This window comes from Abramis brama, assembly GCF_963993115.1.
Source record: "Abramis brama genome assembly, chromosome: 6".
Classification (NCBI taxonomy): domain Eukaryota; kingdom Metazoa; phylum Chordata; class Actinopteri; order Cypriniformes; family Leuciscidae; genus Abramis; species Abramis brama.
The window spans coordinates 43,047,653-43,071,661 of NC_139968.1; the positions used below are offsets into that span (position 1 = coordinate 43,047,653).

At 40.0% G+C, this 24,009-nt stretch overlaps 1 protein-coding gene across 1 annotated transcript in view; it reads left to right on the plus strand.

Annotated features, from left to right (window-relative positions):
• Positions 1-24,009, plus strand: part of fbn2b (fibrillin 2b) — a 69,550-nt gene that overhangs the window by 7,005 nt on the left and 38,536 nt on the right. Inside the window, exons 4-12 of the mRNA XM_084117892.1 lie at positions 251-349; positions 4,247-4,342; positions 4,531-4,626; positions 9,085-9,282; positions 10,594-10,719; positions 13,978-14,103; positions 18,287-18,439; positions 21,027-21,227; positions 21,316-21,456. Of these exons, the coding sequence (XP_083974018.1) occupies positions 251-349; positions 4,247-4,342; positions 4,531-4,626; positions 9,085-9,282; positions 10,594-10,719; positions 13,978-14,103; positions 18,287-18,439; positions 21,027-21,227; positions 21,316-21,456 (1,236 nt within the window). The remainder of the gene's footprint in view (positions 1-250; positions 350-4,246; positions 4,343-4,530; positions 4,627-9,084; positions 9,283-10,593; positions 10,720-13,977; positions 14,104-18,286; positions 18,440-21,026; positions 21,228-21,315; positions 21,457-24,009) is intronic.

Below are 24,009 nucleotides of genomic sequence, written 5' to 3' on the forward strand. Positions count from 1 at the left end.
TGGAACATACTTAACATAGCCACAGTTTTTTGTGGAGGAAAAACTAATTTAAACTCAGCCTGACCACCTAAAGAAGTAACCAAAACCCCTCTAAAACCAACCTGCTAAACCAGATATGACCAGGCTGGAAGTCCAGCCAATCATCTTAGTCCTAAAGATGCAAATAATTAATTATTCTTCTGTGCTATATCTCTGTTCAGATCAAAAGGCCTTTGCTAAGCACTTCTCATGAATATTTTTGTCTCTCCAGCAATCTGTAGGAACTCGTGTGGGGATGGTTTTTGCTCGAGGCCCAACATGTGTACATGCTCCAGTGGTCATCTTGCCCCTAGCTGTGGGGCGGCCGCAGGTGAGTTCAGTCATTTCCATCTCCTTTTGTTCTTTGTGGGCCATTAGAAAAACACATTATGACTAGTTAATTGCATTAATTTTGCATTTTTTGGTGCTTTTATTCATAGGCATAGTTTAGAAATAGATAAACATGATTTGAAAATGACTTCTAACAACGTTTGGAACATGCGCTCTAACCGCTAGGGCTCTGACTTTACAGCTCTGACTTTAGATGTGTTTAGTTTTGTTTTTTTAAAGAGAACCTTTTATGCATTTTCACATTTTCAACTTTCTTTAGTGTGTAATGTTGCTGTTTGAGCATGAAAAAGCTCTGCAAAGTTACACAAAGTCTCTCCAGCGGGAGTTATTCTCTATATCAGTGTCACTGCTTTGTGAACTCCCTGAAACTTTGTAGTCTTACTGAGGAGCTCTTACTGAGGCTTGTGGGATATCATGGAGAGGGCGCAGAAAGATAGCACAATTCTATCCCACCGGTTACCACTCCTAAAGAGGTTAAAGGTCACATTATTCCTCATTGAAATAATTTATACGCAGAATAAAGGGCGGGGCCTGGTTGAGTTAGTTAGTAGTGTGTTGAAACCAAGCGACAAACTTTTGGTCTTTCTCTTGAATCCAACACGGAAGTAACTTAAACTGCAATTCATTGACTGGCCGCTTGAGACAAGTTCCAAAAGAGAGTCAACCCCCCACCCCCACACCTGTAGCTAATTTTGCCCTTGATGACAACTTTGAGGGTGGTGAATTTTTTTATATTAAGCCTTAAAGTTGTGCATAATTAAGGGCGTGGCCACTTGAGGGACAGGCGGATTGCATCTGCTGTCACTACTAGCCGTTTGTCTGCTGTCTGTTAGCCGTCACCTCAGCTAATCCCGCCTCTTTGCCCATTTTCGGTTATCCGGGAGTGTCGCGCTGCCAAGATGGCGACGGCCTGCTCCGCCCACTTCGGGCTTCAAAAATGCTCTTCAGAAACCTACGGGTGACGTCACGGACACTGCGTCCATATTTTTTTACAGTTTATGGTTGAAACTCGCAGTTAGAGTAAGGGGCGTGGCATTTCCCAAACACGCCCAAAGAGCTAGACCAATCACAATACACTTGTCCAGCTGACCAATCAGAGCACATTGTGCTTTTCAGAAGGAGGCTTACTGACAATGGAGAATATAGGGAAAATCAAGACTTTGTAAAAGAGCATAGGTCCTCTTTAATGATTCTTTCTACACTGCTTACTTCCTTTGTGGTTGAAGGGCTTGTCATATATTTAAACTTTTCTTTGACATTTTCAGTGATTTATCAGGTTAAGAGTTGAAATTGAGCAGAGATACAGATGGCTGGAAATACTGTGAAATTCTTCTGACAGCGTATAGTGTTTCGTCCACTGAATCATTAGGTAATGTCAAGCTAAGAGCGTTTTCTGTTGAGATATGTTAAATTTGAGACCATATGTCTGCCGATGAAAGTGTTTTTTTTACAACAGACTTAGAAAAACGTGATTGATTGTGTTTAGATGGTACTGGGAAAAGTAATGACTGTTGGTTATTCATGGATGAGGTGTTTAGCATTAGCGCAGGTTTCTCTTACTGCACTTGCTCTCTGCCAGCGGCGTCCAGCCGTTTCTCAGCGAATGCCCGGAATATGTGGTCATAGACAAATAAACCCAAATGCACCAAACCATAGGTTTCGGTCTCGTAAGCTGTAAAACCAGAGTCAATTTATTCGCCAATGAGAAATTGACCATCTGATTTAGCTGCCAGTTCCTTGTCTGTTTGAAAGCAAATGCTAAATAAGCTTGTACTCTGTTTTGGCAGCCTTATGGGATTTGCGAGATCGGTAATGCTGTCATTACGCCTACCCAACCGCGTACCGTCTGCAGTGGTTGGGAGCGGCCACATTTATGAGTCAGTTATGAATCTGCAATTACTCCATAAATAACAAGCCGCCACACAAATGTTAGCTGTAGTCATTAGCGTCCAAAACAGTGCTATCCTCTTTCTCTTCATCATTAGTGTCTGATTACCATACGTCTCAATTTAAGCCACTGTTAGCAATGTTATTTTTGTATAATTAATATACTTTTATAGTACACATTTTTCAGTTCTTTTAGTTTAGTTTTAGTTATTTTAATACCTCAACTTAAACTCAGTGTTTTTTTAGTATCATTGAGATACAACGCCATCGTTCGAGCAACTATTAGATTTCCTTTTAAGCTCCACGACGTGAACTTGACGTTGACAGGCCACCGCGAGAAAGAAAGGCCATAAAGGACCTCTGTTCCTCGGCCTCGCTCATGTTTCCTGCCGTCAGCGTAGCTTGTAAAAAGCTGACAGATGTGACTGCTGCATACAGAGGTACATTGTGGGGTGGGAGCCTCGGGGAGCCCCGTTTTGTGTGTGTGCTAGCGTGAGCGCTTCAGCACGTGCAGCTCACTTAGCATGGGTCAGCGAGCGAGAGCGTCGCCCGTCCACCTGTAGGGGGCCGTCAGCAGGTCTAGCCGATGAAGTCATTTCCTGTGCTTCAGGAAAACACGGCCAGTGCGCAAACATTTACAGGCCTTGCCGCTGAAAGCATGCCATCAGTGAAAAAATCACGTTTGATCTCCATCCAGCAGGATTTTTCATGTGAAATCAAATAAAAATAGGCGAATTTTTACAATAAAAACTTTCAACTTTTACCCTCTTGTTTTGGTTTATTCTTTTTTACGTTCATTTAAAAGGATTGGGTCATGGCAGGCGAAGATGAAAGGAATAAATGAGAAACTGTTATATTTACATATCTTTGTCTGTGATAAGTAGTGGGTTGAATTATGTTCGGGCTGAAAGGTAATGGCACGATGCCTTTGTTTAGACAGAACGAAAGAGCTTGGCAAGAGCAACGTTTTGATGCAACCAATTGGGAACATCAATCTTTTTTAAAACTCATCCCATGATTAGTTGTGCTTATGTCATCTGTTTTTTCTTCTGAGTGCAATTTTAAATCGCAATATACAAACTCTATTGAAAGATTCTTTGCTAAGTGATTCTGTCTGTGCCGAGAGAATTCCAATCTCGTGAAAATTGCTGGAAAATTAATCTACTCGTTCAGGATGAAAATAGGTTTTTGTTGGCCGAGTAAAATCACTCTTACCAGGAATTTGAATTGGGAGTTGCTGATATTGGAAAGACAATAAATAAGAAGTTTAGTAGGTCTTTCTCCAATACATTCTGTAAGTATGACTGAATCAATTAAGTGAGGGAGTTACAGTAAACTGAAATGTACATCAGTGTAAGGGCAAACGTACAGTTGAAGAAATATAATCTGGTGTAAAAAGCCTTTCTCACACTGTTTTTCATGAAATAAAGACATTTTAATACAAGAAAAATACCACATGGAAACTTCAGTGAATATGTTTTAGTGATGATGTGAAAGAACCACTGAATCAGAGTTTTGAAACAATTCCATTACATTTACATGTATGCATTAGCAAATGCCTCCTTATCCAAAGCGTCTTACAATAGAGGAACATAATAACACTGTTTTAAAATAAACATCATTTTTACTATTTTAGTACTATTTCATTTTTTTTTACTTCAAATGTTATGTTTAATTCTATGTGTTACTTGCTGTTTCTTTGTAATTATTTGTGAAATTTGCTAGCAGTTTCTGAGTAAAATATGATTTAAAGTAAACCCTACACCAACTTTATTTTCAGTGCAATTCGTCACAGATGCAACAATATTCATTGTGTACAGTGCCAAGTTTATTAAAAAGCAGTTTGAACCAATCCATGGAAATTATTCAAAGATTTTCCACTGTATCATTTTTGGGGTATTTCTGATTCCTAAAGTTGGCTGCTTGGAAGGTGCATTGTTATATTGAGCACTCCAGATGGTTTATAATCACCTCTCTTGTCTCTGTACAGTCCAGTCCTGCAGCGTCAGATGCATGAATGGAGGGGTCTGTAATGAAGACGCCTGCTCGTGCCAGAAGGGCTACACAGGAAATCACTGTGGACAGCGTAAGTGAACTTCCTTTTCAAAATGTCCAGACATCAGCACAGAAAGATCTCAGAATGCATTTAAACCCAACTATATATTTCTCTAAATGCAAGAGGACTTCAACTTCCAACCTGTGGATCACTGTACTATTAATATAAATAAATATTATTCATATGAGTCCAATTTTGACCAATTTTGCTTTCTGTAGCTGTGTGTGAGAGCGGATGTCAAAACGGCGGCCGTTGCATTGGACCAAACAGATGTGCCTGCGTCTATGGTTTTACTGGACCGCAGTGCGAGAGAGGTAAGCCACTGCTATCCTTCCAAAGTTCATATTTTCTCAACTCTTAATTGTGTTGACGTCTGTGAGGATGTGCGGTTTGTTTACCGTCTCAGGCCTGCTTCAAGAATGTGGTAACAGTGTGTCAATGTGACCCAGAAACGCTCAGAAGGGTTATTTACAGTAGTTTTGAGTCAGTGTGCTTCCCCCCCTTCACTGTAGCTAGTGTGAAATTAATGCTACAGTTTACATTGTGGCCACATCTCTCAGAGCTGGAACAATGAGGTAATCTGGGGCGGAAAAAAGGCCTCCCTCATGGGTGCTCAAGATGTTCTATCAGAGGTGAAATCCTTGGCTGGAGTTATGAGAAAATGACAGACTGAAAGGACCGTAAAGGCAGTTCCCATCAGGCCATGTGAATTGTGGGAGAGGAGCGCCCCAGGCACTCTAGACCGAATACCTAAGCCCTTATTCGGTACCCCACCCTCCTGTGTCTGGTTCTTTCTGTAACCCCACCCCTTCATGAAGCCCCCTTGTGCAATCGTAGGCCGGTTTCCTTTGAAAACCCAACACGGGGAGGTGGAAAAGTTTGGGAGACATCTGGCAGTAGATAAAGTAGGGTGGAAATGACAAGGGAATGTTTCTGTGTGGAGCCATAGACTATCCTGACAAGTAAGGGTGGTGGTGGGGGGGTTCTCTAAGAAATGGAGACCCAAGCTGTGTATACACAGCCAGGCCTGAACTAGTACAAACAAATCTCTTCACACGGAGAGAGCACCATCCATGGGACACCAGCTGCCCTGGCAGATCCTTCCTGGGCCACCTGACAAGATTCATTCAGTCCAGACCCTCGTCTCTGAGACCCCCAGATTCCCCCTCAAGGTCCTTGCTTCTAGGTTTTAAAAACATCACACCAAACAGTTAGAAAGAGAAAGCAGAGAAAAAACTCTTTATTTAGCCTTTTTCAGCCACTCCTGTTTATCATCAAGGGACTGCATTTCATACAATTGATGAACTTCCAAAAAGATGATGCAGTTTTTCGCAAAAGGCCTGATGTCAGTCGCTCTATTTGGTTCTTACAAAGAAGCCAGAACAGTCTTCCAAGAAAGAGGTAGTAACAAAGAAATTGGATCCTGAAATCTGTGCAGCACAATAGTTGGCTGGCGTTTTTGGAAAGTCAGTCGTCTGCAGAAGAGTTTCTGCGAACACAGTGCAAGCTCAGCTGTGAGTCGGGCACGGTTTATAGGGAGAGTTAAGCAAGTTAACGGTGAGAATGGTGTTAGTCCCATCTAATTAGTTTTCCGTTTAGCCACGTGTGCTCTGTGTTATCACTTACAGTGCCCCACACTGAAGAAAGATATGCATAGTATTCATTTCACTGTCGAAGGGTAACTTTGCTCAAGGCTGTGGTCACAAGTCCGTTTAAGTTGCATCAATTACCACTGTTTTGGCACAGATGCTATTGTTTTTTAGTTTTTTTTGATGCAGTGGATTCTAGAGAAAAAGGTTTTTCCGAGCAATAGAGCGTGACTAATCCTCCTGTAACCACAAGAGTATGAATGAATGTATTAAGGACTGAGGCTCAGTGGATTTGCTGTGGACTGACTCATTTGGGAGTCATACAACTGTTGAAACCTTGGCTTGCTGGATGTGTGTGACAGAGATAAGATGTGAAGAGATTGCCTGTCTTATTTAGTCCATACTGTAAATCACTGAGCAGTAAAAGAGTTTGTTGTTCCGTCCGAGAAAATTCAAAGCCTTTCACCGGAACGCTTGTGCATCTAATGTTTCCTTTCTACCCCCCTTTTTTTCTTCAGACCTACGTGAATGAACTTCTGCTTCTCCCCAAGTGAAAACACATTTCTTATCTTGGTGTGTACTCTGATTAGACCAAAATAGGTCACAACAAAGTGAGCGAGCGACTTTTCCCAGTCATTGACTCTTGAGCACGTTTTTGGCTGCGTTTGAGGTTTCCACCTGCAGCTGGTCCCCGAGGCTTAACGTTCCAGACTAGATTAACTTCCCTTTGGCTGATTTTTCATATCTTAGAAGGTCTTTCATGACAGTCTACTCCCTTTCGGTCCATTAGCACTGAGGATGATAAAAACAGGCCAAGTCGTTGGAGTGTGAAGAAAGCTGGAATTCCTCCTGCCAAATTAAGCTGCCACCCAATCTTTGGACAAGTGTGAGTGCCACACATCAGCTACCTCCTGAGGCATCGTTTTTTTCCCATCTTGCCTCATGATTCATGATAATCAATGCTGCTAAATAGTTGGCAGACGTCGCTGGCAGGGAAACACTGGTGACTAAACGGAAAGTAGAGGTGAGTGAGTGTTTGGTGGGATAGGGTGTAGGTGAATGGTTTTGATCTGAAAAGCCACTCGAACTGTAATCAAGGCAAAATTACTTCCGAATGTTACATTACATCCCCCCTTCTCTGGAATATGAGTCTACTTGCTTCTGGGAAGCAAGGTCTGTGCATTACTTCCAAGTTTGCCAACGTGACATTGAGGTTAACCGGTTTCCCTTTTGCCTTGCAGATCTGTTGCTGTTGGAGATCGCAATCTCAAAAATTTTCAATTCTCAAAAGAGACCAGTCTTTAGTGTGGACCTACCGTGTTACACTGCGTATATTCTTCTGGCATGTGCACGTATAAACGGTGCTGTGCTGAAGTTGGCTGATTCAAACAAGGCGACGCCTTCCGACTGATGTTGGCTGGAGCTTTCAGACTCCCGGGCTCCAGTTTCATTGCAGATCAAAGTTTTGTTAGACAGACCTGAGCAGCTTAAAGGATGTTCTCATGACAGACGTTTCTCAGTACCTTCTTCATTATTGTCCTTCACTGCCGAGCAACTTATGGCATCCATGTAGTCCTCCACCCTAACCCTAACTACTTAGATGTCCAGAAACATCCACCTTTCAACTTTACTTCATGTACATAACTCGCTATTTATATGTGATTCACTACAAGTCGAAAGTCCCTAGGTTGTTTTTGCTTATAGACACTTAAACTCACCTATAGCACTAGATTTGTTTCTTCCCAACTTGCAAAATGACCAAATCCATAAATCAAGATGATTTTGACTTTATAGATGCATCCCTGAAGGCTTTACCCATATGAATATCATCACTCACAGTAAGAGACAAAGCTGCAATATAGAGAGGCTGATGAATTGGAGTATTGGATATGCATGGACACATCTGGGACTTAGCTTGTCCCACCATAGTCCCGACCAGGCACAATTAATCAATCCCAGATGTTCATAGGATGCTCGCAGTGGGTCGCCTCAACTTGGAGAGGACCTGCATTCCTGGACTCAAATTGTCCAGGAAGAACGGTCAGGTCAGGGGAACACAGAAGGGACGAAGAGAAGGGACAGTGAAAGGATTTACAGACACGTGAGGAGGATATCTCTATAGTCCTTCTTCCTTTTTTTCTTCTCCTCTTGACCTACTTTCTTAGTGCCACCCCCCCTCCCCTCTTGGCTATGGATATATGATTTAGCTTTTGTTTCGCATTCAATGTTATGAAGGATACGGAAAGATTTGTTCATTCTCTTCAGGAATGACTGGGGAAATCATGGAGTCAGGAACTCATTCATATCCCGCCAGAGTAAACCAACTCTCACAGTATACCCCCAAACAAATGTGGGTCTCGTTTAATTACGTTTTCAAAACATACTAGCAAACACTCGGAAGATGCATCAGGGCATTTGTTTGAGCTTAAGATGAGTTTTATTAAACACTGAAATGATTGGATCCTTAAATGCTCAGTTTATTTCATTGTTGAATTGGTTTGTTTGAAGCTCAAAACATCGTTAATGAGATTGAAACGTCTCAATTGGCAACCAGCACAAAGGAAGTCTAAGCAAATTGCCAAATCTCCAAATGTCAAAACAGTGCTAGTACCACTATCCCACATTTCGTCCTCAGCCAAAAAAACAAGAAGGTTTGTCATGGAAATTGCCATTATTGATACCATCCAGAAATTTCCAATCCATTATCTAGTTATCCTATTATAAGACAGTGAAAGAGAATCACTGTCAGAGCATTCCCAGACCGACCTCCAGCATTGGAAACAGCTGCATGATGGAGAAGATTTGTCTGCCAGCATTCTTTGCTTTCTTTACCCCTGTTAAATGTGATTTCTTGTCCTAATTCCTTAGTCACATAGTGCTTTTTAGCGCTTGACTTGTCGTATCATTGAAAGGTTTTGTCAGGCTATGGTGGCTTTCTGGTTTATTCAAGTTTAGCTAGCTAGTCAAATAAGTACCACCAAACTGGACCAACCTTACAAGTGGAAACTAGTGTCCAGCACACCATTTTAGGCTAGTTTAAGCTGTTTTTATGTTGACAAATGGTTTTGAGATGGTATTTTACCCCAGGAAAGGCTTATGTGAAAAAGCTGTTGTTGCACATCCCAATGTTTTTTCATGTATATACTGATCTCCCCAACATCTCTTCATCTCTCCCACAATCAGACTACCGGACCGGGCCGTGCTTCACACAGGTCAACAACCAGATGTGCCAGGGTCAGCTAAGTGGCATTGTGTGCACCAAGACGCTGTGTTGTGCCACCATTGGGCGAGCATGGGGTCACCCGTGTGAGATGTGCCCTGCCCAACCCCAACCTTGCCGAAGGGGTTTCATACCCAACATCCGCACTGGTGCATGCCAAGGTAAGACATTCCCTCTAGCATCTGAGCAAATAGCTCTTTCCTTCTCAGTGTCTGGCTCACATGTTTGTTGAATTCTTGCCCTAATGACCAGCCTGACGCGGCAGATGACACTAAGACATGGCCTGTCTAGGGTAAACCATACCACTCCAGTCCATTTCCAAAAGGACACGTCCCCATTGTGTTTCTTAGTAGCGTCAAATATTTAGAAGACTTCCATTATGGGTACTTTAAATGGGATTATATAATGGCTTGTCACATTTATTTACAATTATGGGCGTGTTGTTTGATTTTCAAGGACATAATTGTACATGATTGAATTCTGTTCTCAAGGTCTGTTACACATTATAAAGCTTATTCACTTTGCTCATGAATTTAGATAAGGTAACTATCACAAGATTAAAACATTAACAGAGGCGTTTTTTGGTCAGCTTTTCCTTTGCAAGCTAGTATAAAAGTTTTAGTTCTTAGTTAACAATAACAACTCGGATTCTGCAGCATTGCAGTTGAAAAAAAAAAAAACAGTCCATTTGCTTCGCCCTCAGAGAACATTTTGCGAGCCAAAATACCAAATGCCACCCAGACTTCACATATCATCTCAAAGACGCCCCTCCCAGTGATTATAAATGTCTCCCCTTTAACTTTTCCTTTTTATTCCTTTCCCCCTTTCAATATACAAAATAAGAGACAGCTCCAAGTCTGGCCTGGATTTGCCTAAAGATGGAGTGCTTTTACAAAAGTCTGTCTGGCTAGAGTACAAAGCACACACATGTGGGGGGATTTGTGTAACGTGCACTGAGCTTTCCAGAGTTTCTTTGCGTTCAATGGCATTTAACAGGAGAAGCTATTTTAGGACAATATTAGTAGACATACCTGATGGTTTTGCACTTATTGGATACAGGTTAAGGCCTGCCAATTATATCAACGTAAAGAAACAGGGCAAAACAGATAAATGCAGTTTTTGCAAGCCAGCCAGATACGTAAGTGCCGTTCAACCCAGACAATACCGAATATCTGCAGTTGTGTCATGAAGTCCTAAAGGGATGACTTCAGACAATGAGAAAATGCCCAGACTGTGAGCGAACAAAGATGATACATGTTTAACCTTCTCAACGATCCTTAAAGTGATTAAAACTCACAATAGATCTCCAATTAAGAGCAGTAGATGCTGCTGTTGTTGTCGAAATTAGTATTTCCTTTCCAAACAAAGTACTGTTCATGAGATATACATACTGAAAATACATTACAACTAGTGTTCAGACTACATATATGGGTCAAATGTGTTTGCTTACGCTCTTCTCCTCACCCTGTCAGACGTGGACGAGTGTCAGGCCGTCCCGGGACTATGTGCTGGAGGAAACTGCATTAACACCGTGGGCTCGTACGAGTGCAAATGTCCCGCGGGTCACCGGCAAAGTGAGACCAACCAGAAGTGCGAAGGTATGTCACTTACTGCACAAACCCAAAACTTGTCAGAAAACAGCATGAAGCATGATAATGATCTCACTGCTGTTCATTACTCACAACTGGAAAGAAAAGTCATGCACTTGGCGGTTTCGTCGACATTGTAAGCTTTCCAAAATGTTGACATGCATGAAATGTTGACGTCAGTGGTTTCCAATTGAATATTGGCTGGAAATAGGCTGGTTTGGCATGCAAATCTCAGGTGTAGCTGCTTGACTAAGTTACTGGATTAAAAACCAAGTGCTTTTTTCCGCTTAGGGTCCATCTTTTACAATAGATAGTGCCGCTTGAGTGGAATTTCAACAATGCAGAGTGAAAACAAACAGCCGTGTTGTAAAGCGGGGGTCTGCGCTTCTTGGATCCAATCCTGCCTTTAAGAGATTTAAGATAAAACCTAGACAGAGAGATAAAGAGAGAGATTACTAGCTAAAAGGTTATTCCATATCTACCAGATTATTTATAACCTATTTTATTTATTAAAATATGTGTTATATTGCTTTGAATTAAAAAAATGAATTTATTCGAAATTATTATTTTATTTTATTTTGCATGGCAAATATGAGCATTGATTACAGCTTGCATTTTCCTTTTCCAAGCGGTCTTTTCATGAAAAGAGTATGAAGTATAATATTCTGCTCAGAGGTTTGTTTCTTAGCTCTAACTTGGAGACTTGATTCACGTTTCATTTAAGTATCTACTTTGTCTGAGATGTTTATCATAAAATTCCTGAGTAGAAACACAAACGAGTCAGTTGTTGACATACATTGAGATTACAGATCGTTTCTCACAGATGCATCTGGGAAGAGTGAAACTTTTTTACTTTTTTTAACTTTCCCACAGTTTTCTACATGTTCAAAACTGTAAGTTAAGAGTTAAGTATGTAAAATGATCAGATTTGGCACACGTCCAGTCAGCCAGGCAGAGGGAATCCTGACCCTCTAGGTTATTAGTTTATCTCGTAATCACATTTTGACCCGAATGACGAGGCCATTACTAAAACAACGGTTTGGAGAAGAAACAGACCTCTGTCTGCAGGCTCATGTAGACTTTTTCTCAAGGAAACGAGAGAGAAGCTTCTGCAAATTAGATGCTCAAGTGATCACTAAAACACCCTGAACTTTGGGTTGGAATAGAAGTGCTCCTCTGTTCTTTGAAGCTGCGTGGAGGGTGGCAAAAAAACCCAGGTGGTAGTTGTGGGACGCTTAATTACAAGACAATGGTGTGGTGGAAAAAGTCTCGCCCTGGGCCAGGAGCTACGGCATGAGGCATACCTCGTACTGCTTACAGGGCACTTTCTCAGGAGTGGTGAGGAGACATCAGTTGCAGATCGTTTCAGAGAAAGTAGCTCTAAGTAACGCTAAATTTGGTAACACTTTATTTTACAGTGTCCTTGTTACATGTAGTTACTGTAGTAATAACTAAATGATGCATAATTACATGCAACTAACCCCAATCCTAACCCTAACCCTATAGTAAGTACATGTAGTTAATTTAAATATTCTTTAATGGCTTTATAATAACTTAACAGGTTTATTCTATGGCATTGTAAGAACTCAGAATAACCATTTTTAAGTTCTGATGTCAGAAGAACCTTTTTTATGAAATCATAAGGATTAAAAAGTTACTATATTTCGTTATTACAACTTAAAATATTCTCTTATGTCATCAAGCTGTAAAACCCTTTTAGAACCTTTAATTTGAACCATTTTAGTCCAGATAATTGTCAGCTAGTCAAGGAACCCAAATAATGGTGCTAAAAGTTTTTTGATCTTTTTTCCTCCTTCTCTCTTTTTAAAATGAAGAGCAGAGCCAAACACAAACATTTCATCAATGAATGCAAAAACCACAAAAAGTGCTCTCCTGATGTACAATTACGTGAGCGCGCACTCCAGCAGTCATTAGCAGACGTTTCCCTCTCAACACGCCCTGAGTAAAGTCTGGTCGCGCTTCTGGGGCTCCGCTGACGAGCGGGTTTGTTTTGCCGAGGTTTTTATGACTTCAGCAGGGCCGTTTTCAGCTGCTGTGGGACAACGTGACTCCCGCTTTCCAACACACGAACACATCAAACACGTAATCGCTCCTCATGCTCTTCCCACATCCCGCCTCAATCTCATGCGACGAACCCGACACACAGCGTCCACATATAATTTTACTAAATAAATGTAATTGCACGTGTGTATAAATATAAGAACGACACGCAATACAAACCAACAAAACGCTTTAACATCTGTTGACCTTCGGTTTGAGTTAGCGCCCGTAGTCACTTTATGGACCATGAGGAGGTCCTGAGCGATACCAATCGATTCCCACAGGAAAGAAAAACCACAAACGGGATCTTAATTGTTTATCCTACTATAGATGTAAATGAGAGTTGCTTCTAAGATGTTTCTCCTCAAAAAACAAAAACAACGCCAAAAATTTCAAGTGCGTCTCCTCTTGTTTGGTTCATTCTGTTTGGTTTCTACTGGAAGACTTTGGTGTTATACTTCCCAGACTTCTGAAAGAACCTGAGTGTGTGATAAGAACTTAAAAAGGTTCTTGCGATGGCATCGGAGAATCTTTTTTAAGTTCTTATGCTGCAAGTTCTCAGGTAGTAAAATAACCTTTTTGCTACATCTTATGAATTTAAAAAGGCTATTCTATGGCATCAGAAGAATGTAAATGTATCTTAATTCATAGGACAGCTAATTAATAATTCCTATGATGGCATTACAGAAACTTAAAAAGGTTCTTCAATGACATCACAATAACTAAGTTTGGTAACACTTCATTTTAAAGTGTCCTTGTTACATGTTAAATGTATATTTACCATAGAAATAACAGTAAATTATGCATAATTACATGCAACTAACCCTAAACCAAATCCTAATCCTACCCTAACCTTATAGTAAGTACATGTAATTGCTTAATATTACTCAGTACTTAAATATATAATTACACTGTAACAATGACACTTTAAAATAAAATGTAACCCTGTTAAAAAGTTGCTGCCTTTACATTTTTAAGTACAATCAACTTGAATGTTTAAGTAATTTAAACTTAAATTGCATTAAACTGACTTAAAATGAGTTGAATCTTGTATAACTTAAAAAAGTAAAAAAAATTGCTTAACTTAGGTTAGGAATGTTGAAGGAATGTAAAAACATATGTTGATATAACTTATTGATCATATTTTTACAGTGTAGGTCATAAAAGAACTAAGAAATGCATCACTGCTTTGTGTTTGCGTTTCAGATATCGACGAATGCACAATCATATCCGGCGTGTGTGATGGCGGAGAATGCACCAACACCGCCGGCAGCTATGTGTGCACCTGTCCGCGGGGATACATCACCAGCACAGATGGCTCCAGATGTGTCGGTGAGACTCTTTCATCCACACACACATGCACACACACGCTTGTTCCCGTGACCTTACGCTGGGCCGCATCTGAGCCGTGCTTCATATCGCCTGTGTGACTCACAGGATGAACTTGTGTGCGCTTTTGTCAACCACTTCAAGCCCGGGAAAGTGTGTGTATAGTACCGTACAGTAACTTCACCAGCAAACAGGACCGAACTGTTGGTTTAAAAATCTAAATAAACCTGGATGAGTAATTTTTTTAGATCAACTTTTTAATTTCTGCACCCCTAGTGGCGCCAAATAGAATTGCAATTTTTTGAGCAGCCCTATTAAAAAACTTTTGCTCAACCAATAATGTGAGTTTGAGTTTGGACAGTATTATTTTAGTTTTATTATAGTTTTATCAATATTTTGAATCAGCTTTAATTTTTATATTTTATGTTAATTATTTTAGTTATTTCGTTATGTGCATTTATAAAAAAAAATGTTAGTGCTATTTGGGTTTAATTTTTGTTTAGTTTTTATTTATTTCGAGTTAATTTTAGTGCTTCAACTTAAACTTATTGCAAAAGGCAACAATGTTAATTTTCATTTAAAGTTTTTCAACTAATATTTTTTTATTGCAGTTAACAGAAATGTTTTTAATAGTGTTAGGTTAGGTTAGTATCTGTTTGTCTAAACCATGACTTGACAATATTTTTGCCATTGCATCTGGTGCTCTTAGAAACATTTATTTTACAAATCGGTTTCCTATTTTGAGAACTTCACATCTTTTTGTGTCAGAGAACTTAACATCTTATTGCAATTTGTGTTGTTAGAAACCGTAAAATAGTCTGTCCATTTTTAGCAAAAGATGGCTCTTCTGTGGCTTCGCATAAACTTAAGGTTATTCAATGATCATAAGAATTTAGAAGAACATTTTGAATTCATGTGTCATAGAAGAACATCATTAATGTATTAAAAAGTTTATAGTTTATAAGAATTTCATCATAAGAATTAAAAAAAAAGAGTTTATAAGAAATTCATCATAAAAATGTAATTAATATAAAATGTAATTACATAAGAAAATGTTTTCTTTTAGCATCAGGCTGTAAAAAAAAACGTTTAAATCCTTGATTTTTTTTGTAAAGTGAAACCTCAGACATGTGTTGCATTAATAAGGACATATCTTGCTCAAGGACATTTTTCTCTGCAGGATATGATTGCGAATTGAAATTAATTAAAAAACCCAGGTTGTCTGACATCTGTTGGGCGAAATATATCTCATTCATGCTCATCTTACAATGATTGTTTTCCTACAAAAAGAAAAAAGGTTTGTCAAAACTTCCATCAAAACTTTCTGGGAAACACAAATTATTCTGCATAAATTATTCTTAAGAAAAAAGTTTACAACACTATTATTGGTTTTACAAATAATTTATTTGGAAAATATAATCGCCTTGTTTCATGAATGCATCGTTCTGCCCTTAAAAATGAACTTTCTTTTCTGTCGACGTCACAAAGGTCACATGCACTGGCAAATATAAATGTAGTAATAAATGTCGCCTTTAAAAACTTGTGCAAAGGAAACCGTTTGAATCCAGACTAACTAGTCTTTCTTTAGTTTGAAACCAGACTAGTTTGTTGGTTTCTTTTGGCGAACGGGTCTCAATCGGGGATCAATCATCAGAGGACGATGGTGAAAATAGAGCCACATGGATGCTATTTCCTTCTGCTAACATTCCAGTACAGTGAGGCAAAGACATTGTTGACTCTGGCAGGGCCTTTGTCTTTTCCCTTCACTGTCCCTTTCCCTCACACTCCCTTCTCTCTATATATATCTGTGTATATCCATCTCTTTTTATTCACGCCGTCTTGAGTTTCTCACTCCGGCCGGCCCATATGTCTCTCGTAACCCCCTGATCCGACAGGTCCCCGGGTGCGAATAAAGAAACGTGAGATACCGGCCCTGGATGACGCGTTGACGTGGCCCTCATACATTCCCAGAAACCCGTCTGGATTTGCAGCAAATGTTTAGTGAACATATGGATCCCGTCATGGTGGAGAACACGGGCAATCTGGATGTTTTTCTGGATGTTGTTGACATACACAATAAAAATTGTAGTAAGAAGCCAAAAATGTGTTTGGGAGATTTTGGAACATTTAGAAATTTGGCATGAAATCAAATATGACCCCATTACTATTACTCTTATAATGAGTGTTATTGGTTACTTCTACATTAATCTTGCATCTTTTCTTCACATTTTGGCCATCTGTCTTCACCAAAACTGATAACTGATGCTCTACTAAGTGGTTGAATTTTAAAACCGTTTTCGCTTTGTCGTGTGGACTGTGAAAACTGAGGTTTTCGAAAACGATGACGGATGTTTAGTCATGCGACACATTTTGTACCCATAGATATTACAGTTATATCAGCATTGAAGTGCCTGCTATTGATAGTGTTGTTAAAAATATAATATTACATTCATATCATATTACATTCATGCAAAGATGACCAAAACAAAATAGCAAAACATGAGGGAATTTGTGTTTTAGACCAATAATTGTATTTATTGACCAATTTATTGCATTTTACGCATGCACATGAAGATGATTTAAGCATTTACCGATGTTTCAGTGTGGATGAGTAATGTTTGGAAAGCGCTAGCGTGGACGGCGTTCTCAAATGCATCCGTAGACGTAGCCATTGTGAGCATTTCATCAGTGCAAGTTATTCCAAAGAAGCTGCAAATGCCAACTAGCTGCTCAGACATTGTTTTAGGCCAGAAACCAACGGCGGAAAGGTTTTGTGCTATCTTTGCGGTCGCCCCCTGGCTGGTGCTCTGTATCGCACAGAACCAGGCCGTAGGGAGTCATCTAGCCTGACGCTAATCAGCGTTAATGCACCGTCAAGCCGTGTACGAGCTTGAGAAATCTCACGTCAGAAGGTCTGGTTCCAATTGAAGCCAGCATTCCCATCACCACGCTTGCGAAACCCCCGGCCGGGTCGATCCCAGGGGGTTGTAGTTCTGGAGTGAGCGCCTGGAACCTCCAGACGAAGGGTTTCTTGTGTCCGACGTAATTGGCCAAGATTACTCCATATGGACTTGATTTATGGCAGAGTGCTGGCTCATTAGCCGAGTTAATCGACTCTCACCTCCCTTTTCCACATGGTTCAGAAGCACTAATGTAGCAGTGTATGCAAACTAGTACGTACCCGATCTCAACCAACCTTGACTGGCTGAAGCGTCCTATCTCAACCTTGTTCCCGAACCATGCTTTTAGTCCTCCAGTGGCCTTCCCAAGCTCCCACCTCATAAATTAACTTCCTGCTAGGGGACTGTGTAAAGGGCATGCATGGGCCTGACTTCCTGTGAAGTGTGACTGTACTCTCGAGAAAAACATTTCTGGTATTTGGAGGTTAATGCACAATTGAATAGTAGAATTTATATACAACATATTCTGTATGTGTGACCCTGGACCACAAAACATGGGTCCATTTTTTTGAAATTGAGGTTTATATAATCTGAAAGCTGAATAAATAGGCTTTTTATTGATGTATGGTTTGGAATCTGAGGGTGCAAAAAAATCGAAACATTGAGAAAATCGCCTTTAAAGTTGTCCATTTATGTTCACGATTGTGCTGCATTCACTCACAAAAATAAATGTTTTATATATTTACGGTAGGAAATTATGGAACGTAATCTTTACTTAATATCCTAATGATTTTTGGCATAAAAGAAAAATCAATAATTTTGACCCATACAATGTATTGTTGGCTATTGCCACAAATAAACCCTGTGACTGGTTTTGTGATCCAGGGTCACATATAGTATAAAAGGTAACACTTTACAATAAGGTTTGTTAGTTAACATTAGTTAACTACATTAGTTAACATGAACTAATAATAAACTGCACGTATACCGTATTTGTTAATCTTTGTTAATGTTAATTTCAACATTTACTAATACTTTATTAAAATCTTGTTAACATTAGTTAATGCACTGTGAACTAACATGAACTAACAATGAACAACTGTATTTTTATTAACTAAAGTTAAAAAAGATTAACAAATACAGTAACAAATGGATTGCTCATGGTTAATTCATGTTAGTTAATAAATTAACTAATGAACCTTATTGTAAAGTGTTACGGTATAAAATTCACATAACAGTAAACAGTATGCACAGTATGCTGATCTCTCTCTCGCTCTCTGTCACAGATCATCGGGTCGGTACGTGTTTCTCGTCTTTGGCGAACGGCCGCTGCGCGGGTGAATTGTCCGGTCAGTACACCAAGGGACAGTGTTGCTGCGACACGGGCCGCTGCTGGGCCCTCGGACACATCCCAGAGATGTGCCCCGTCAGAGGATCTGGTGAGTAGGCTAATGCTAATCACTAGCAGTGTTTGCTAAGTCAAACGTTACTACTACTATTGCTAATATCAGACAGTGTCAGCCCTTTTTAATGTCACCCCAGTTAGCTCCACTATTCTATGCCTTTTGTAGTATAAATAGTGTGAAAAGTGAAAATTCCACTGTTCATACTGAAAGTTCCAAAAATTCTGAACATTCCAAAAAGATAAAGTGCACTTTAAATGATGCACTTAACTAACCGGAAATGGAATGTTGTGGAATGTTGGACGCCTATGCGCTCAACTGTCACAGCTTTCCTTATAAGGGAAGGGGGAGGGGCTAACAGACTCTGGTGTTGAATGACTAAATAACCTTATAAAATTCAAAAGGTTATATATGCGTAGTGTGTAGCATGTCATTTGGGACTCATGTCTGTTAGTTTATAAGGCTAACATCTGTATGCTAGCATACCCCTAAAAGATATTTAGCAAGTATTAAAATTAGTACATTTCCAAAAATACTGATGACATCATCCTGCACTCATGGGTCTATATTTTGTCCAATAAAATGGTTTCTTGAATGAGGACGTCTGAATAGCGATAGCAAGTAGCGTAGTTAACGGCTGAAATGTTAGTTAAACACGACTAGCTATTTCTAAAGTCCCAGACTTCCTTTTTCAACAGGATGTGCATCAGTAGTTTTTGTGTGGTATTTTAATGTAGTTCTGAACCGCACAAACTTTAAATGACATTATGATCCTGTCATGAGTGCTGAACAAAAACAAAAACATCATTTCAAAAGGAGGAATTTCTTCAGATGTTTGACCCTTTGAAGAATCGCTCCAGACGTGCTGTACCTCACTGCAAAATCACGATAAACACGTGTCAGGTCAGCAGAGCGATCTTCTCTCAGGATAATAAAACGCTCTCTTTCAGTCCCACGCCTTCACACCCGAGTGTTTTACGCTCTTCCCCTCCTCTTTGACACCGTCATGTTTCATCCGCAGGAATGCGCGAGCCAGACGGCTGCCAAATCCACGGCTAACACTTCGATTTTTCTACTTTCATTCAGTGTGCAAGTAGAGCTCAGTCTGCGCATTATCTACTTGTTTTTCATGTTGAGTTGAGCAACTTATTTAAAATGTATTAGTTTGCATTCAAAGTAGGCACAATTGCAACATGATATACAATCAAACCAAAATTCAGATTCAGACACCTTCAACATTTCTCACATTATCGCAGTTTATTCGCTATTGTTTAGAAAATGGTAATCGAGAACTCAGAGTCAAACTGCGTCAGAACAAATTCATCTTGATAATGTCTGATAACTTTGAGCAAAGTATAGTCAGAGGTCAAAGTGTCTGGATAATATTTGGTCCCAAATTTGACTGGTAGTCACTGTATGAAGAATTTTTGGGTATAATATGTCACAGTTTACTTTATTTTGCAAAACCTTTACTTGCATAAATTAAAGGGGACCTATTATGCAAAATTCACTTTTGCATGCTGTTTGGACATAAATGTGTGTTGGCAGTGTGTGTACACAACCACCCTACAGTGATAAAAATCCACTCCTTTTTTATTAACCCCCATAAATCATCAGCAGTGTCTCATAACGACCTGTTTTCAGAATGCGGCTTTAATGACGTCACTAAAGCCACAGGCCCCGCCCACGAGTGTTGACAGACACTGCCGTTTCAACATAGACCCGCCCTGATCACGTTCACAGCTGCTGCACTGACGAGAATGTCTCCCAAGCGTTGTAGGTGTTGTGTGGCTGGATGTATTAATCCACATAGCTCTCTCTATTTACTCCCGAAATCTGAGGCAGACGCTGAAGACGAGGTGGAATTATTTTGTTTTCAAAGAAAATGCTCCCTCAACTCTACCGAAATGCGTTTATGTACTTACGCACTTCTTATACTGTGTTTACTCAGCTCTTACGTGATTTTCTGGAGTAAAACTGACGCTTCATCTTTTGTGTGATGTACAATAAACTTTTAATTAAACTAATCAGTATATCTTTATCATCATTCGGACCGGGTCCGAAACAGCAGACTTGTAGGCTATTAATAGTGGATACAAGCAGATGACAAATACGTTATAACCGTAATTAAACTAAACTATACCTGTTCCATCTCTATACAGCACTCTGACTCTGTATAGGCATTATTGTCCGACTCCGGGTCGAAATGAACAGCGTTACTGAGAGTTTCTGATATTATCATCATTCAGTGAGATGAGATTATCATGAAGCTCCGCCCCCTGTGCCGTGCAGCAGCAGCTCATTTGCATTTAAAGGGCACACACTAAAACAGCGTGTTTTTCTGAGCCCCAAAAAGTGACAATTTAAACATGCTATAAAAAATGATCTGTTGGGTATTTTGAGCTAAAACTTCACATACACACTCTGGGGACATCAGAGACTTATTTTACATCTTGTGAAAAGGGGCATAATAGGTCCCCTTTAACTATAGTGTCGTAACTAAAAAATATATAAATTTATATTTGGTGTCTGAACAATTTTTGGTTTGACTGTAAATTGCAATTTAAAAACGATGTCTTCCTGTAATTAGCATCTTGTTACAGTGTCTATTGTTGATTTCCAGACGAATACAGGCGACTGTGCATCCAGAGGCTTCCTTTTGGCACCGGCAATGGCGGCGGCATCCACGACGGCAACGGCGGCCTGAACATTGGCGGTTACGGCAAAGGGCCGTCGCAGAACGGAAATAACGGCTACATTTACGGCGGTGAACACACCAATGGAAACGGACACGGAAACGGAAACGGCCAGAAGATTCAAATCAGTGAGTTGAAGTTTCCAGATTTTTCCCAGTGAAATGACTCGCATGTTCGAAGCTGAGAAATGAGCGGTGTGTTTTCGTTTGTGCTCAGGCCAACTGAACGAGACCACGATCGACGTGTGCAAGCATTTCACCAACCTGTGCCTGAACGGCCGCTGCATTCCCACGCCGACCAGCTACCGCTGCGAATGCAACATGGGATACAGGCAGGACGTGCGCGGGGAGTGCATTGGTGAGTCTAAGTATTATTTGTATCTAATGCCTTGTCCACGCATAGACATGTTTAGCTGTATACGTACGAATTTTGTATCGTATCGCCGTTTCGTCCAGACAGATCCGGCGCTTTGGGAGCCTAAAACCGCTATTTTTTTTAACCGGGTCCCAGAGTGGATAAATCTGAAAACGACACTCTTGCCTCTTACTGAGCCTCTTATTTCTTTATTTGGTAACACTTTATTTTACAATGTCCTTGTTACATATGTTACATGTACTTACCATAGTAATAACAGTAAATTATGCACAATTACATGCAACTAACCCTCAACCAAACCCTAATCCTGCCCTAACCCTATAGAAAGTACATGTAGTTGCTTAATATTACCAGGGTTCTCAAGTTTTATCAAAAGCTTGGAGTGAGATCACATGCGGTTAGGGGAGGAGCCCTAATGGAGCCCCGCCCCCGCCCGTCCCCGGCCCCGCCCCCCAATTTTACCCATTGTTCATAATTAACCAGCACAAATTGAAATTATAACAATTGGTAAATTTGATAAATGACAGCAATTTATCACACCAAATATACTCTTTAATGTTATATTTCAAAATTACAAATATACAAAAAGACAAAAATATAACAAATTGCTCCAAACAGTTTGGAAAAACAAATCTTTTTGCATTTTGAATGTGTCTAGTCGAAATGGTATAATGATTTATTGTGTGGTGGGACATTGTGAACAAATGACATATTAGAGTATTAAGGTGTGTGTGTGTGTGTGTGTGTGTTTGTGTGTGTGTGTACACAAGAGTACACACTCCAGCTTATGAAATGTGTTTTGTGTTGAAGAAAATACATCTTCATTCCTTCCCATACCCACTAACATTTCCCTTAGTTTCAGATAACGTAAGCTAGCCAAACTGAGCCAAAGCTTCTGGCCTAGTTGCAAAGTAGTTGTAGAGTTTTTGACAGCATCAATAATAATGTATACGATGGGCTATATATTAAATGTTCTAGCCTAAAAATGTTAGACGAGCTTTCTTCCAACTTAACTTCTCCATCACGACGTGTGTTCGCGCGATGTTGTTGGTTAGCTAGTAACGAACGTACGGTGGCCGAGAATGTTCCGTCAACTTCCGTGTGTTCGCGCATCTATGTTGCCTAGTAACGAACGCAATCTGGCCGAGATACGTGCTGGCAGCAGGAAACTTCACTTTGTGTGCCTGCGCCTCGTACACAACGTTATATATAAAGCTTGCAGGACAACTTGGTTGGCATTGCCTTTTCAGCGTGAGAAATACACGGTGTGGCGTGTGAGCGTGTGAACTGGTTGAATTGCGTGTGTCTCACGGCCAATGCGTGAGACTTGAGAACCCTGTATTACTCAGTACTTAAATATATAATTACACTGTAACAATGACACCTTAACTTAAAGTGTAACCCTTTACTTATTATATACTTGAATGTATTTTTATTTTACTTCTGTTTTTTTTTTTTTTTTTATGCTATGATGTTGTTTCATATTTTGTACCAGGCCATTTATGGTTGTTTATATTGTTATATTGTAAAAAAAAGAATAAGCTAATGAGCCTATTATTATTGTAAACAGCACGCAAGGTTTATGCGCGCCATTTTTAGTGTATCTCTGTGGCAGAATAACAGCGCCACATACTGGTCCGACATGTACACTACATCGTTTTGAGTCGGTTTCAGTGGTTTCGTGTGTACGCAGATATTCATTGAGACGACGCCGTGTTTACGGAATTTTTTTTTAGAACGAGGGGAAAAAAAGATCGGATAGGGAAAGCTCTGGCTTCATGTGGATGTGGCCTAAAAGTTTCAATGTCCATACCATCCAAATAAGTGTGTCCCAAAGCATAGTATGTTGAAAAGAGTATGTCAGAAGTCCCCGGATGGTCTACTATTCCCAGTGGATTTTCGAAGTGTGGATCCGTGCTCACTATAACAGATAATATTACCCATGATCCACTGCGCTTTGGAGGAGGATTCAGTTCAGAACTACAAACACGAGTAAAAAGTGTAAAAAAAACTACAAAACATGGCGGATATGCGCGTCCGACGGTGAGAGGTTTAGATAAAGGTTTAAGTGACTATTTAAAGTTTAACCTGATAGCCTGATTTATTTAATGTTATCCATCATCTGCAATAACAATGTGGACTATTATAAAGATCCGTTTGGCCATTAACTTTTAAATGCATCATTATGCATTAATATGAGGAGAGTCTCCGCATGAGCCGCAACTGCAGATCAACGTGCTTCTGCATTTCTCTCCGAGACGGTAGGAAATGAAATGTGGAGGATTTTATCTTTGACAAGATGATTGACAGGTCAGTTTGCATGACAGGATGTGTGTAACTAACCGACCGAGAGCAACCGTTAAAGACGCAATTGTATGACGTGATAGTTTTTCCCAAAGCTTGTCTACTCTTCTGCTACACACTCAAAATTATGCACTTTTTCTTCACAAAAAGAGTACATACTTTTAGGACTTGGTATAAGTAGGCGAATTGAGACGCAGCAATGGTCTAAAGCGTCCTCTGCTGCCATCTGTA